The following is a 16,166-nucleotide window of genomic DNA, read 5'->3' as shown; positions in this document are numbered from 1 at the left end:
GGAGTTCGAGATAGGCGAGACCGGCGGCTGGACGATCGGTCAACTGGATTGTTCGGGTATGCAGGTCATCGCAGCAAATAGGCGTATGATTGGCTTGCACAATCCCTCCTTGATGCGCATGATGGCCTTGGGCATCAACAAACACGTTTTGGGATGACTTCGACGTTGCACAAAACCTCGCAATGACAGCTGTCAGCGAACAAATGTAAGTAACCGAACAAAGAGACAATCAGGAGATCTCGAGGCTCGCATCGACGTGAAGTGTGCCCTGCTACAACGTCCTCTTTTGTCAAGGGCAAGCAAGGGTAGATGCTATCCTGGGCAAGCATTGAGTTCCAGACAGGAGACAAAATGAGAACAATAGACTTTGGGACAAGAAGTCCCAAGCCTACCGGAGTTGCGAATCGGCAGGCAACATGCATGTTGACCCCTCGAAAACTGACTGTTTGGCCATTGTGTTGCTGCAGGATCCTTCAATGGTGCGAGATCCGGGCTCGTTGCCAGCAAACGGACAAATAGCTGTTGAGCGCAAGGTCCTTTTTGACAAGGTTTCAAGCTGGTGGCGTAATCCGTGGTGTGCATGGCTAGCATTGTGTCTTCAGTAACTAGTAGGTGGTCTGGGGCTGGGAGACTTTGGAGCTGAATGTGGACATGGTGAAGGAGGGGGAGAGGGTTGTTGTGACCTCTCGAGGGCTAGGGGACGAACAGGGAATGTAGATCCTTCGATAGATCAACAGCAGCGTGGGATATGGTTCAGACAAGGGCGATCGTTGACCATGGAGATACAGGACAAGAAAAGGCTCCGTCAGGAAAGAGTTAGTCGTGGTAGAAGAGCCGTGATGGAGAACAGACTCTTGTCTGTGCTCAGGCTCTCATGTCTTGATGGTGGGTGCAGGGAAGGGAGGGTGGAAAGAGTTTTCATGGGCTTCCCGTGTCATCATCTGTTCGCCTAAATATGCCCCCTCCCCCCAAGCTTTCAGGCTCACTAGGCTGCCGTTCCCCCTTCTGGCACGCCTCTAAGCCTCTAAGCCTCTAAGCTCAAACCTTAGTTAGCTGGGACTTAGCTAGATCCCTAGTTGTAAGTCGTTGATAGCATTCAGTGGCCCTCGGTGGCCCTGAGTGACCCCTCGCACGCCCTCGCACGCCCTCGCACCCACCCACACCTACCGAGACACCCTGGACACCCACATTCGCAGGCCCTGGTAGCCTTAGACAAGCTCAACCCCCCGACCCTGCCCTGCCCTGCCCAAGTGGTAACCCGGTTCTCTGCCTTCTCTCGTTGAGTTTTAGTCGTGCTTCCCGCACTTTTCCTTGGACTTCCCACTTGTCTTTCTTCTTTGCCTCACCCCTCCATCTTCTCGACCTCTCTTGTTCCCGCGCGCGTCTCTCTTAATATCGCAGTCTTGCTTCTGCTTTCCTGCTTCCATTGGCGCCTGCTCTTCTCGGAGTTCCTCACGTTTGCGTCTGGTCTGATCTGTGGCTTGCACTGACATTTTTGGCCCCATCTAACCACTGCGCATTTGATCCGGTATGTGCAGAAGTCCTTGATCAACCTCCTCCTTTTCCCGCGAACCTGCCTCAACCCGTGCGCAAATGCAAGAGATGGACATTGGACATGACTGCGCATGAGAATATGCATCCTCTCAGGTCGGCTTGGTAGATGGAAGCCGCGTACCCAAGGGTGCCACCAATACAGAGGACGACAGAAGAGCGCCATCACCACCCAAACATCAAACTAAATCACACTAGCCACGAGAGCTACAATCACAAACCCATCAAAAATCTCTGCATTGTCAACTGCTCTTCACAACTTGGTGCTTGCGTGGACTTCTCTGCTTCACTCTGCTCGTGATGATTACCTTTGTTTGTCAATGAGATCGCATGCGCTAACTTCGTCTATCTCCTAGACTTCAGAACAACCTTCGATTCCCAAAGACTCTTTGCGATCGCTTTGTACCCTGTTGCCTTGGACATTCGCCGTTCGGGATATTCTTGTGCGACAAAAGTTGGTTGAGTTGTCAAAAAAAGTCCACATAATTCCTTCGATATCCTTTTCGCGACGACTTCTTTAGCAAGAGACTTCTGTCCCATCGATCTTGGTATGTCCATCTCACATCTCCAAATCCCCTGGTGCCTGCGACGACTGTCACGGACAATTGGGATGAAAATTCTGCAGGAGGTTGGTCATCAAGACTGATCTCGGAATCTGACTCATCTCAACAGAAAGTGTACTTTAGCCTTCAAGTTCGTCATCTCGATTTTTGTCCTTCAACATGTCTTTTCCTGAATACGGTCAATTCCAAACCCCTCCGCAGGAGGGTGCTCCGGGTCAAGTGCCTACTCCTCAAGATGGAGCTGCTCCGGGCCAGCCAACCGACCCTTCTGCTCAGCAACAGCTGCCATTCCCAACTCCGGATGTGAATGCCGCAGCACAAACTGGTGCGGGCGCTGAGGGAAAGACCACTCTTTGGTGAGTTCAAACGCGAGTGCCACTTAATTTTGGGCCATGTCACTGACGCCTAGGTAGGATGGGTGAGCTGGAGCCATGGATTGACGAGAACTTTGTCCGTAATCTCTGGTTTCAAATGGGTGAGCAAGTCAGCGTCAAGATGATCCGCGACAAGTTTTCAGGGTAAGTTCCGGCAAAGCCATCCCCCTCCCTCGCACGTCTCTGAACTCATGGTAGCAGCAACGCTGGCTATTGCTTCGTCGACTTCTCCTCGCCTCAGGCTGCGGCCAAGGCTCTCCAGCTTAGTGGTCAACCTATGCCCAACTCTAGCCGCCCCTTCAAGCTCAACTGGGCCTCTGGAGGCGGTTTGACTGATCGACGCGACGACCGCGGTCCCGAGTACTCGATTTTTGTTGGCGATCTCGGCCCCGAGGTCAACGAGTACGTTTTGGTGTCGCTCTTTCAGAGCCGTTTCCCATCCTGCAAATCGGCCAAGATCATGACCGATCCTCTTTCCGGCATGTCCCGCGGATATGGTTTCGTTCGCTTCTCGGATGAAGGTGACCAGCAGCGCGCGCTCAGTGAGATGCAGGGCGTCTACTGTGGCAACCGTCCCATGCGCATCTCTACGGCAACTCCCAAGAACAAAGGCGGACCGATGACAGGCATGCAGATGGGAATTCCTGGTGGGACCCCAATGGGCTACCCGCCTATGGGTGGTCAGCAACCTATGCCGTTCTACGGTGGTGGCCAGCAACAGCCACAACCGATGAACCAATTCACTGATCCCAATAACACCACGGTGTTTGTCGGAGGTCTCTCTGGATACGTCACCGAGGACGAGCTGCGCTCGTTCTTCCAGGGATTTGGGGAGATCACCTATGTCAAGATTCCGCCGGGCAAGGGTTGCGGTTTTGTGCAGTTCGTCCAGCGCCATGCCGCCGAGATGGCCATCAACCAAATGCAAGGCTATCCCATTGGCAATTCGCGAGTTCGTCTGAGCTGGGGACGTAGCCAGAACAACTCGGGTCCAGCGGGCACACCCTACCGCCCTGCGCCCCCGCCACCCATCTACCCTTCCATGGGCATGCCTCCTACTCACTCATACGGCAATTTCGCGCCTATGAAGGTTGGTCACAGTCCTGTCCCCACTCTTCCAATGGGACAATACTGACCTCGGGGTAGTGAAAACCCTTTTGACAAACTCGGCGCAGCAGGCGTTTCGTCCATGGGCATGCTTTTTCCTGTTGGGGAGCGGAAAAAGCAACGTTTTCATTTGTCAAGTCATTGAAAGCAGCGCGCAAAATCGAAATCTTAGCGTCATCATCGTTGGTATGGGAGGGTGTTTGTCCAAGAACAACAGAAAAGTTTCTTTCATTTCACATTTGCGATGACCCCTGACCACCCGACTGTCCTCGACAACGGCAGCCGGCTGTGTACAACACGATCGAACACACATGGCATTCGCTTTTTGGTTGAGAGTGACGATACGATACCAACGAAAACGAGACATTAGCATGTGCTTGGGAAGCACTCACGGCAAGGGAGCGGAAGCATGGACGGATCGTTGCAAAAATGGCACCCGGGGTGGTGATGAAACTCAGTTGACAAGAAATGGTTTTCTTTTTACTCTTTTTTCACTCTATTTCTCTCCTTTTTCAGTCTCTCGCATGGGACCAAGAGGTCTCCATGAACTCCCTCAGCTCACAGGGCAAAGATTGGGGACGAACTAAGCAACGACGGGCATTGGATGAGCTGAGCTGGGACGAGGGAATCATGTGTTGGTTCATGGCGAGTGGACCAATACGAGACGATCGTTGACACTGAATTTCCAAGTTCCTTGCACGATGCTTCTCCTCTGGTGACTGCTGTCCTTCACGCCGGGTCTGTTCTTCCCTTCTTCGTGCTGCCCTCCATTGGCCTTCCTCGCTTGTCTTGCGCGAAACCTGTGAAAAGCTGGCTTTTATTCCCAGTATTGCCAAATATGACCACCTCGCCCAGCCTCGCTTTCTCCTCCCAGTCCAGCGCAGGCGGATTTGTGCTCTGCAGCCTCGGCGCCAAGCATTCGAGACCTCGGGATTTTGGCGGCTTCTCCAACTCGAGGTCGGCCAAACATCCATCGTTCAGTCCTTCAGCGCAAGCACGAGCCGACGTACATCTCCACCGGAACGAGATGTAAGTGTTATGTTGTCGAAGCCAAATGAGCTCCAATTGTTCGTGACCCTCCTCGGGCATCTGGTTGCTCTTTGAAAAGAGAACGTCTCGCACTGACCAAGGTACATAGACATTCTTCCCCGCACTGCGAAAGTCACGGTTAAAGCCTTCCTGCTCCGACAACCCAAAGCCCTACAACTTTTGCCAATCTTTTGAAGAAGGCTACGAACGCCATATCGTCCTCGCAATATGGCCTCCAGACCAATTCGTATAGCAGGCAAGCCATCTCTTCTCCCCCTTCCTCGGCTATCCTCCCCCTCAATCGCGACCCTCTAACATTCTCTGTCCCGTGAAGGCGCGTCCGGCTCCGCCTCCGACCGCCGCCATGCCATGGCTGCATTTGCGAAGTCTTACACCTCCGACCCTGTGGACGTCATCATATCAGACTACATGTCCGAGGTGAACATGACGATCGGGGCTGCCAGAAAGGTCGACTCGACGCAGTTGACTCCGGATATGGGCAATGCCTTTGTTGGCGCGGGTCCGGCCTTTGAAGCCTCATTCCTCGAGGCCTTGGAACCGGCGTTGGAAGACCTGGGAAGGTACGGGATCAAAGTAGCTGCAAACGCCGGAAATGCGGACGTACAAGGCCTGTATAAAATTGTGGTCGAGATGGTGAGGAAGAAAGGGCTGCAAGACAAGATCAAAGTCGCGTGGATCTCCGGCGACGAGGTCTTGCCAGCAATTAACGAAGGGTTGAAGAACGGGAGTTCCAAGTTCAAGAACATCTATACAGGCCAGGTGCTGGAGAGGTGGGAATTTGAACCCATCTACGCGCATGCCTATCTGGGCGGCATGGGCATTGCAGAGGCATTTCGCCAGGGAGCCCAGATTGTGATTTGCGGCAGAGTCGCTGATGCGTCGCCCGTCATCGGGGCAGCGACGTGGTTTCACGAGTGGAAGAGGGAGGACTGGGATCGATTGGCCAATGCCTTTGTCGCCGGCCATTTGATCGAGTGCTCGACCTATGTCACGGGTGGGAACTTCTCTGGGTTCAAGAGCCTTGAGGCTGCAGATAGGTGGGTTGATATCGGATACCCGATCGCTGAGATCTCGCAGGATGGGCAAGTGGTCATCACAAAACAGAAGAACTCGGGCGGAACAGTGACGGTTCACACATGCTCATCGCAGCTGCTGTACGAGATTCAAGGACCCTGGTATTTCAACAGCGACGTCACCGCCGTCCTGGATCAACTCTGGTTCGAACAGCTCGGCCCTGACCGCGTTGCACTGCGCGGCGTCCAAGCCCTCCCGCCACCTCCGACGACAAAAGTCGGAATTACCGCTCGCGGCGGGTTCCAAGCTGAAGCCTGGTACTTCATGACTGGGTTGGACGTCGCCGAAAAGGCCCGCATGACTGAAGCACAACTTCGCCATAGCCTCAAGCGGTACTCGGACAAACTTACCACGCTGTCGTTCAGCGTCCTAGGAACGCCGGGCGTGGACGCGGACAACCAAAACGCCGCGACTTGCATATTCCGCATATTTGCGCAAGCGAAGGAATTGAAGGACATTGCCTCGGGAAAGTTTCTTAGACCAGTGATTGACAACATAATGCAAGGCTACCCAGGTTCCACTTTCCATCTGGATTTCCGTCTGGGGATCCCGAAGCCATATTTTGAATATTATGTCACATTGCTGGATCAAGCGAAGGTGTCACATGTGGTACATTTCAACGGCCGAGAAACACTGATCCCGCCGCCTACGATCACGAATGTCTTCGCGGAGAGGCAGCCAAGTCAGCCAAGCACGCAGCTGCAGGTCGACCTCTCGAAATTCGGTCCGACAGAACGGGCTCCCCTGGGATCCATTGTCAACGCCCGCTCCGGCGACAAGGGCTCGGACTGTAACTGCGGCTTCTGGGTCGCGCGGGAGGACGAGTACGTGTGGCTGAAGAACTTGCTCTCCGTCTCGACCATCAAGCTGCTCTTGGGAAGGGAGTACGACGAGTCGAGGGTGCCTAAGCTCGAGATCGAGCGGTTTGAGTTGCCGAATCTGAGGGGCGTGCACTTCTTGTTCAGAAACCTCCTGGATCGCGGCGCCACCAGCACGAGCACCGTAGATTTCCTGGGCAAGAACTGCGCCGAGTTCTTGAGGGCCCGGTACGTCGATGTGCCCGTGAGGTTTTTGGCGAGAGGCAGGTTGTGAACACTGTCAAGGCTCTGACATAGATTCGACTCGGGGGGGTTCAGTTATAACATACTGGTCGGGTGAATATGGACCGCCGATTTTGGAATGTTTCACAAAAAAGATAGACTCGAATTTCTGAAATTTTGCGATCAGTTCATCTCGTTCCCGAGTCTGCCTCCATGCCTATCACTCTCTTTCCGCTACTACACCTTTCCTTTGCCGCTGCAGGTTCCTAGTGAGATGAGCCCGCCTTCCCCCAGCCGAACATGGCGTGCTTTTGATGTACTACCAGGTCCCAAGGCCTGAATAGCTCGTTGGGCTGGTCCATGATGCCGTCGTACCTGGCCTTTTGCCAGTACCGAGACTTGAGCTCTTTTTAAAGTGAGGGATATTAGTCGCAAACCTTATAGCCCGAGCGGTCGACAGGGTCTTTTCATGCGACTCTTGCTCTTGTGCCGCGGCATGGAAGAGCTTTCTATTTCCCCTTCTTTGACGACTTCCGGCGGCAGATGTATTGATGCTCGAGGACAGGGCAATCGCTTGATCTTCGCCGCTTTCCACGTGCAAGAAGCCCACACACAATGCGGTTCCCCCTTCGGGGTCGCATCGCGCGAGAGAGGAATAAAAAACTCACACCTTCTTCCTTGCATCCTTCTTCCTGCTTCCTGACCGATTCTTCCCTCCTCCATGCTGCTGCTGCTGCTGCTGTTGTCCTACCTGCGGCGGAACAACCTGATAAATCTTCCCATCTTTCCCCACGATCCCCACACTCTTATTCGCCTTTCCTGCTCCTCCTCCTGCTCCCGCCGCAACCCCGCTCCCTTCCTGCTGCTGCCGTCGAAGAAACTCCAACCTCGCCCTTGCCTCCTCCTCCCTCCGAACCGGCGTCCCCGTCATCTTGCGGAACAGCGACTCTAGGTGCGGGCGGAAGAGAGCGTACGTCGAGATGGCGACGATGACGCGCAGGAGGGCTTGCAGGTTAGTGCGGGTCAAGTACGCCTGCACCGCCGGCGGGAGGTTCTCACGGTATGGTTCGAGGAGCGTGGGGATGTCTGGGATGGTGAAATTGAAGCTGGGCATTTTTGTGGCGTATATGTTCTATTTATCCCCTTGGGCTGTCGAGGGTGGAGGTCCGGCTATGTATGCGTATGTGTCGTACTGAGGAGGGGAAAGAGTTTCAGGTTCGAGGAACGCGATTTCACAAATTTAAGCGGTTTGGGCGTGCAGTAGAGGAGGCGGAGGGACAGTACTCAAAGAAAACTCGAGGATAATGTCTGCCCGCGAGATCAATGCTTGGCCGTACCAACAGCAGACGAACATACGTCGAAACACTTGGTCATCAAGGGTCATTCCCAACAGGGTACGGACATCTGTCAATACAATGAATTGGAGCAAATTGATGTTCCTTCTTTCTAAATTCTAGTTCTCTCCATTCAGTCAAATCTACGAGGAAGGCATCTGCGAAAGCATCAACAATTGAGTGAGAGAATAATACACAAACACGAATGAATATGACTCCAGCTCGAGGTGCTAATAAGAGAGTGTTTCTCCTAACACACCCGAGAACCGCTTCAAATCTCGTCATCCGAATCCTGAACTTAGAGAATCAGCCAGGCGTCTGTGGTCTGGGTGGGAACACAGAAAGCTCCGACAACAATGGGTACTTTTTCCTGCCGACCATGCCACGCCGACTGGAACTCGCCGATCGACGCTCTGAAGATTTGGCCGAAGAAGAACACGCAGATATGAAGCGTTGTCTTGAAGCTTGTACAGCCGAGGTAGTCCGGCACGTGGAATCCGCAGAGGCCGAAGGTAAGAGTATTTGTGTGAAAGAACACCTCATGAGGATGCTATCGCCTACAGCAAAGGCTTTGGTCAAAGGGAGGGTAACGACAGAGGGCCGTAATGCGAACATTCCACAGCAGGAAACAGGGGAAGGTCAGAACAAGAGTCTCACAAAGGAGAGGGAGGCACAGAACCAGACAGTCCTCCCTGATGTTTTCCTGCGTACATGGACCCCGACATTTTTGATTTGGCATCCTGCGTTGGTGTTTCCGTCACTTTATCGAACATCTGTAGACCTTGAAGGCCCCGAACAAGCCAGGAAGAACGCAGATGGGAGCTTTCGAATGGAAATGACCTGGAGATAGAGCCGAAATTTGTAGGAGTAGTTTAACAAGCAACGCCTTGACCAATCAATAGTTTCTAGGAAGGTTCGAAGCCGCTCTGGGAATGATGGGCAGTCCACCTTGTCGTGGCCAATCATCCTAGACGCCGACGACGTTATTCTTCACCCGAGCGTCATCAGACGATATTGCGGGATTGTCGGGTTGGACCCAGACAAATGCCAATTCAAATGGGAGTCTGCCACTGCTGAAGAGCAGCAAAGATTAAATGCCTTCGAAAGAAGGATGAAGTCGAGCCTGTTGTCCTCGACTGGCTTGATCAAAGAAGGGAAAACCGCGATCGGGTTAGACATCGAGCACGAAGCACAGAAGTGGAAAGCCGAATTTGGAGAAGAGGAAGCCAAAAAGCTTCTATCGCGGGTCAAAGATGCCATGCCGGATTATGAGTTGTTGAGAGAGAGGCGACTGTCAGAGGGAGATGGATGAATCAATGAAGTCGAGGTCTCTCTCTATATATGTACAAGATATGTAGTACGTTTGGTGTTGTTGTGGCCTGCCGTTGTGTAATTTCTAGCTCTATGCTCAGACGTATACATCACCGACGCGTCACGCGTGATGCCGTATAAAGTTCACGCTTTTCCATTACCATTACACGAATTGATACGTCAAGAGTGCATGCTCGAAGTGTCGGAGTACCTTTTTCGAAACCGCTTCGAAAAACCTTAGGCTTGCCTATTATAACTTGGTCATTGGTCTACTCATCATGGCCTCTGCGTCAGATGCAGAGGCTGAGTCCCTGCAGAAGGTGAGACCCACGAGTCCCCATGGCGTTGAAAGGCAGCGAGGATTCCGTGTGAATTGATGCCGTAATGCTAACACCTTACTTTCTCCTTAGAAACTCCGATCTGCCCTATGGTTCCAGATTGGGAAGATGGTCGACGAAGAGAGTATCAACCTGGGAGTCAATGCGACGCCACAGTTCATCGGCAGTCTGATGGAACTGGTATGGGCACAGATTGGTACGTCAGGATTGATACGTCCGGCTGTATGGCGGAGATGAAGGTTTGAAGCTGACACCGAACGCCTTTCAGGAAATGCCGCGATTGACCTCGAAGCATTTGCAAAGCACGCGGGAAGATCCACGATCAAAACAGATGATGTCATGCTACTTGCTCGGCGAAACGAAGGGTTAGAGCAGATCCTCCACGATGAATTGAAGCGACTCGAGCAAGCAAAGACCAGAAACGATAAGACCAAATGAAGGAGCCAATATGGACTGTCCGGAACATATGAGAAGATGCTGGCGCCTTCGAGACAAAAGTCCCAAGTCTCAGCAAGCATTGCTCGAAGACACAGGGAGCACAGTTCACCAATATGATCAAGCTTTCGATGAAAATGTCAAAGAACGCTGTTTCCTGGCGGCCGACTCCTGGAGACCAACTGACCGGCGATTCAGTTTGTTCAGCACTTCTCTAATTGGCATTCTTCCTCCATCCCAGTTTTGGAGGCTATCAGAACCCTCTCTCTGGGGATCAGCCTGGTCATTCAATCTATTTTGCGTCAAATTTGACATGCTTGAATATACCTTGACCAATGGAAGTCTTTTCAAAAATGTAACCCCAGCCCAGAATGCCAAATACAGTCTCAGGCCCGGAGTAGGACAAGACTTGCTCACGGATATAAGAATCACCTCCACGAACTTCTATTTGGATAATCAGGCGACTCGCGGCAGGAAGGGGCAAGTCATACCATTCTGAACCCGAAGGAGAGTGCGATGCTGTAGTGCCGACCCGCACAAACGAAGATTCACCCTGTGGCCATTGCGCGAAAACAAAGCAGCAGAGATATTGTCGCGTCCACATTGTTCAGAGACCGGACATTATGCCACGAGGTGCCAACGCTTGTTTGGAATTATGGAGTCGGCGGCCACCTCAATCGTGGAAATCGTCGAAAGACTTCTCAGATGTGATATGGGCCATTCCCGATCGCGAAAAGACCAACTGCTTTTGGCTCATCGTTTAAGGGGGCATTACCGACGTCTGATGTTTCTACCAGGTCAAACAACGCCCCAGGACTGCCTGTCTCTTAACCAGGCGAACCGTCCAATGACGCAGCTTCACTGCCGTGGAGATATTGAAGATTAGTATGCGTACGCTCTGCGACGTGTCAGCCAGCGCCTCGAAATGAAACGTCAAGAAGTGAGATGCAATAAGTCTCACTATGCTCACAAGGGAGGATCACGCGCCATCCCCAATCCTTATCCCTCGATCGCTCGGCTACGGGTCAACCCCCACCGGCCCGAAATGACGCCATGTGGTTGGCCTTACCCAATTCCACAAACATGAGTTCGGACTACGCGACGCAGCCTTATTTTAGAATTCCGATATGTCATCGCATGAAGTTTCATGTGCGGAATGCAGCCTCGCAATGAGAAGCTGTTCTCCCTGATCATCAATCGTTGTGCATACTAGGAGTGAAACGCCCCTGAGAAAACCGACACGGCACGCTGATAACATTAATTTTTGTTCTAGAACGCTTCCAATCCTATGTGACTTGTCTGGCATGACATCCCTCCACTCTTCAGCCAGGCATTCGAGATTGAACACGACATTGCCGCTGAGCTGCTCTACAGATACGCTCTTCCGCGGTCTCCCATCATGAGGACAAACTAGCTAAAAGTAGCAGATGGAGAAATCCACGATCAACTAGGCGCCGAAATTCGATAAGCCCTTACCCAACAGCCTTGGAGAACCATTCAGATCACTGTATGTGACTCCTGAATCTATGACTACGGTGGATACATCAACGGTCATTGATGGATCTGGTCACCCGGCAATCGCATTGCAGTCGCCGCCCAGCGCCCTGGAGCGGACTCCTCAGTGTGAGACGACAGCACATTCAATAGTTTTTATGATTCCAAACGCAAGCTGGATTTTGGGGAACACCTGTACCATTTCGTCTTATCACTCGAATGTTACTACACCCTGCCTTGGATCGGAATGTAGCTGTATTTGCTGTACGTCGCCGCACGTGTGCCCCTTGCCGATGTTCTGTTGCAGCATCTGGCAAACGGCATGATGGCCGCAGCAGATACAACATGAGGCTCTCTAGTGAAGCAGAAGCCATGTGGCTGGTTGGCCTGGGTTCAAGTCGCGCAATGCTCATTTCGCCCCAGGCTGGACTTTGATCCAGGTGAGCTTTTGTTTCTCTTTCTGCGGGGACGTCAAGTTGGTTGAAACATCAACCAGCCCGCCAAACATGCACAAGGGCAGGACATCAGACCTCTCAGCGAGTACTCTTGCGAGCGACGCTGTGGAGTGGTCGGTGGTCTTCTGATTGCTGAAGGATAACAGTTGAGGGTCACTCTGAGGTGAGAGGGAATCACTTGAAGGGGATGCTGTGTCGCATGGCGAATTCGAATTCGACTTGGATCTATTAGGGGAGTTCATTCAGATCGCTGGGTGGATTCGTCTGCCTGACTGATTGGTTCACAGTGCGGCCTGTGGTCCCGTTGCGGAGCAATGATTGTTGAGCGCCGTGATCTTATGTGGCCAACTGTTCTATTACTGGCAGCGGTGAGGCTGAGCGGGTCTCGCTGTGGAGATCTAACCCTAAGTGGTGGAAATTTGGAATGTGTCGATCGCAAATCCTGGAGCATTCAGATCGGAGTATGGTCTTGATCTTTTGGAAGTCAGGACCGGGAGCCATGGAAAATATACATATGAAAATTACCACGAATACAGGCAATTCCATGGCCGAAACATGGTGATGTATCGTGTGTATCAGGTGTATCGGGTGTATCAGAGGTGACCACGGACCGGACGCGGGTCTAGACTCGGTTGAACTACAGTGTGCAGCAAGCGAGCAGGCATATATCTCGGGTCGGCGACCATGTGTACGAGTAGGAAGGCGACGGCACTCTGGTGCAATCGAGCGCATATACAAGGCCATGCAAGGCGTGCAGGATATGGACCATACCGGGCAGATAGCTGTGCTTTGACCCCAACGAACATGGACATGTCACATTGGCCCGTAGATGGCAGCAGCAGTGGGGTGAGCTAGAATTGACGAGGACTGGAGTAGTTGAGTGGCGAAGGGAGGTGATTGTGATTCCAAGACGAACCGAGATATGGGATTTGACGAGGCTGCGATAGACGGCGAGGTCGAGATATGTGCCACGGATTACACGGTCTGTGTCCACGCCAAAGTTGCCCGGCGTATATTTGGCCCATTGATTGACTTCCCTCTCTCTGCGCTGTCACAGTGCTTGGCTCATCAACCATCCCACCCCATTCTCTGCGTGCGGCTGAGCCTCGTTGGACCGTGGCAGCACCGCCACCTAACCGTGTCGACTCTAGTCGCAGCCCTGCAGCTTATTAAAGTCGGCCACCATCTGCACCATGTGGGCGTCGTGGCCATTGAGCTCGTCGTAAGCTCGCGTAATGCCTCCAGATGAGGAACAGCGCGCCCACTATGGCGCCGATCATGTTCGTCTCAGCACATGGCCAAATGACGGACGCCGATGGCCAATGATGGGCAATTCCTCGGACCTCCACACCGGAAAGACATAACGCATGCCAAAACAAGGAAGCGAGCAGATAAGCATCGAGGCGGCGTTGAGGCGTTGAGGCGTCAAGGCGTCAAAGCCGTGTCCATGATGTTGTTGAGGTCTCCCTCATCCCGCACGGCACACGACTATGCGACTATGCGGCCGTAGGCGAATATCACTTACCGCGAAGTGAATTGGGGCCCCGGTGAAGGAATGCTACCCTCGTCTATAAACACAAACACAGGCGCAGCATCACCTCTTGGTGCTTATGCTGCAGTGATAATTATGGTTTGCTGCCATTATCACCAAGGCCGTGCACCGTACGCTACACCATCCGCCAGGCGAACATATTATATGCCACTCACCCTCTTCCAACATGAACGCCACAAGCAACAGTCCCCAAGATACTGCTACTCTTCCTGCCCCTTCCAACTACCAGCAAACCGAGCCCGAAGAGACTCCCTCTCCCACCGATACAACACCGTCCAGTATGAGGAAACAGGAGCGGAGCGATGCCGACCTTGAACAGAATACCACACTCCTCAACAATGCTGCAGCTCCGAAATGGAGGCCATCGACAACAGAAGCCATGGTCATGGTGACTTTGGCCATCATATCCTTGATGGTCAGCCTCGACGCCACTGTCATCGTGACCGCCTTGTCGGTACGTGCCTCTCAGTGCCCTCACAAAGACATTCCTAACATCAAACATAGACCATTGTCCAAGCGCTGAATGCCACTTCCACTCAAGGGTTCTGGATAGGAACCTCCTACCTCCTTGTCGTTGCAGTGACGATGCCATTCACGGCCTCCATCAGTGACATTGTTGGACGTCCACAGACCCTATTCACCGTCTTGTTGAGCTTCACTGTTGGCACCGTCCTTTGCGCTACCGCTCACAGCATTGGTATCATGCTTGTTGGCCGATGTCTGCAAGGCGTCGGTGGTGGCGGCGTCATTATCCTCTCCCTCGTCGTCTTTTCCGACATTGTCCCTCTGCGATTCCGACCACAATACGTTGGCGTTCTGTAAGTTTCCCTCCCCAACTTCCTCATTGTTCTGGGCAACCAAGAAAATCCCTCTGGCCTTGGATCTGTTCACTGACGTCAATTGACTCTCTAGTCAAGGAGCATGGGCTCTGGGAAGCGTCATTGGTCCCATCGTCGGCGGTGCCTTTGCCAGTCCTACCCGTTGGCGATGGGTCTTCTATCTGATGTTGCCCTTTTGCGGCGTTGGCTTGATCTTTGTGCCGCTCTTCGTGCGGCTCAGGCGCCCCCAGGCTACCCTGAGAGAGATGCTTGGCCGTGTCGATTGGATCGGCGGGGTCCTCTTCATCTCCTCCGCGACCAGCTTCCTCGTGGCCATCTCTTGGGGCGGGACCACCTACGCATGGAATCACTGGAGAACCCTGGTGCCCTTGCTGGTCGGCCTGGCCGGCCTGGTGGCTACGATGATTTGGGAGCGATACGGCGCCAAAGAGACGGCATTCTTGAGACATTCACTCTTCCACGTCTGGTCGTCACATGCCATCTACTTTGGTGCTTTCGCCCAAGGTCTCATTGTAAGTTTCTAGCTCCAACCACGCCATCGCCAGTGCCACGTTTGCTAACAGGTTGTTTTCCCTCTCGTTCAGCTTTATGCACAACTCTACTACATCCCCTTCTTCTTCGAGTCTGCCAAAGTGTACTCTCCAATCCGCACTGGTGTCTCGCTCTTGCCCGTGCTGCTCACCTTGGTCCCGGCCTCCGTCATCGTCGGCGCTGCCATCACGTGGACAGCCAAGTTCCGGTGGGCAATCACCACAGGCTGGATTCTCGCGACTTTGGGCACGGGCCTGAGCATCTCATGGAACCGCGGCACCAACACGGCCGCGTGGGCCGTTGAGATGATCATCCTAGGCTTCGGGCACGGCCTGAACCTCAACGCACTGAACACGGCGTCCCAGGCCGCGTGCAAGCCCGGCGACGAGGGCCGCGCGGTCGGCATGTACGCGTTCCTACGCAGCTTCGGCATGGCCATCGGCGTGGGCGTGGGCGGCTCCGTGTTCCAGAATGTGATGAAGGCCAAGCTGGCGAGTCTGGGTTTGCCCACCGACATTGCCTTGCACGCCGAGGCCTACCTGGAGGTGCTCAAGCAGATGGACCCCAGCGCGCCGCAGCGCCAGGCCGCCATCGACGCCTATGTCGCCGGCTTCCACGGCGTGTTTGGCTTCCTGACTGGCCTTGGGGGTCTGGCCCTCATCGTTGGCCTCTTCATCAAGCACTTCGAGATCAACAAGGAGCTCATTACCGAGCACAAGCTCGTCGACGAGTCGCGCATCAGCTGGCGCCGCGCCAGCCAGGACAGCCGCAGCGGGCTGTCGACCGCAGACCATTCCCGGATGCCCAGTCCCGAGCGAGGCCCGCCGGTCGTCGCCGAGCAGGTCTAATCGCTGGTATTCTTGCGTTTTCGTCACCACATCACCGAAGGGGTGGAGATCACCCATTCCTTTTTTGCCTCTGTACCAACACATAATCATCAATGCATCCACGCATCCATGTATTACGATTACGACTACCACGACGAGCACCACTATTATTAATATTGTTATTATTATCTCACCAACCACAGCTTTTCTGGACGTGCATACAGATATGCACAAGATCAACAACGATTAAATACCCGGAGGGCCCAGGACACGGACTTGTTTAGGAGCCTG

The 16,166-nt window shown here is 53.4% G+C and overlaps 7 protein-coding genes across 7 annotated transcripts; 5 read left to right on the top strand and 2 right to left on the bottom strand.

Moving 5' to 3' along the window:
• Positions 1–1,286: 1,286 nt before the first annotated feature.
• Positions 1,287–1,493, bottom strand: Z519_01540 (uncharacterized protein; the record flags this gene model as incomplete). The annotated part of the gene is made up of 1 exon (XM_016759297.1): positions 1,287–1,493. One exon carries the CDS (start codon positions 1,491–1,493, stop codon positions 1,287–1,289), a length of 207 nt encoding a protein of 68 aa, XP_016624625.1.
• A 780-nt stretch (positions 1,494–2,273) lies between these two features.
• Positions 2,274–3,623, top strand: Z519_01539 (uncharacterized protein; the record flags this gene model as incomplete). The annotated part of the gene is made up of 3 exons (XM_016759296.1): positions 2,274–2,470; positions 2,528–2,632; positions 2,687–3,623. 3 exons carry the CDS (start codon positions 2,274–2,276, stop codon positions 3,621–3,623), a joined length of 1,239 nt encoding a protein of 412 aa, XP_016624624.1.
• Positions 3,624–4,993: 1,370 nt separating this feature from the next.
• Positions 4,994–6,811, top strand: Z519_01538 (uncharacterized protein; the record flags this gene model as incomplete). The annotated part of the gene is made up of 1 exon (XM_016759295.1): positions 4,994–6,811. The coding sequence occupies one exon, from the start codon at positions 4,994–4,996 to the stop codon at positions 6,809–6,811; it is 1,818 nt and encodes a 605-aa protein (XP_016624623.1).
• A 612-nt stretch (positions 6,812–7,423) lies between these two features.
• On the bottom strand, positions 7,424–7,873 carry Z519_01537 (uncharacterized protein; the record flags this gene model as incomplete). The annotated part of the gene is made up of 1 exon (XM_016759294.1): positions 7,424–7,873. The coding sequence occupies one exon, from the start codon at positions 7,871–7,873 to the stop codon at positions 7,424–7,426; it is 450 nt and encodes a 149-aa protein (XP_016624622.1).
• A 431-nt stretch (positions 7,874–8,304) lies between these two features.
• Z519_01536 (uncharacterized protein) lies at positions 8,305–9,405 on the top strand (the record flags this gene model as incomplete). The annotated part of the gene is made up of 2 exons (XM_016759293.1): positions 8,305–8,800; positions 8,996–9,405. 2 exons carry the CDS (start codon positions 8,305–8,307, stop codon positions 9,403–9,405), a joined length of 906 nt encoding a protein of 301 aa, XP_016624621.1.
• Positions 9,406–9,682: 277 nt separating this feature from the next.
• On the top strand, positions 9,683–10,180 carry Z519_01535 (uncharacterized protein; the record flags this gene model as incomplete). The annotated part of the gene is made up of 3 exons (XM_016759292.1): positions 9,683–9,724; positions 9,815–9,938; positions 10,011–10,180. 3 exons carry the CDS (start codon positions 9,683–9,685, stop codon positions 10,178–10,180), a joined length of 336 nt encoding a protein of 111 aa, XP_016624620.1.
• Positions 10,181–13,844: 3,664 nt separating this feature from the next.
• Positions 13,845–15,896, top strand: Z519_01534 (uncharacterized protein; the record flags this gene model as incomplete). Its single annotated transcript, XM_016759291.1, has 4 exons — positions 13,845–14,132; positions 14,183–14,496; positions 14,591–15,029; positions 15,102–15,896. 4 exons carry the CDS (start codon positions 13,845–13,847, stop codon positions 15,894–15,896), a joined length of 1,836 nt encoding a protein of 611 aa, XP_016624619.1.
• Positions 15,897–16,166: the final 270 nt, after the last annotated feature.

This window comes from Cladophialophora bantiana (genome assembly GCF_000835475.1).
Source record: "Cladophialophora bantiana CBS 173.52 unplaced genomic scaffold supercont1.2, whole genome shotgun sequence".
NCBI lineage: Eukaryota > Fungi > Ascomycota > Eurotiomycetes > Chaetothyriales > Herpotrichiellaceae > Cladophialophora > Cladophialophora bantiana.
The sequence above is the reverse complement of the archived record's forward strand: the minus strand, read 5'-3'. Positions and strand labels throughout refer to the sequence as shown.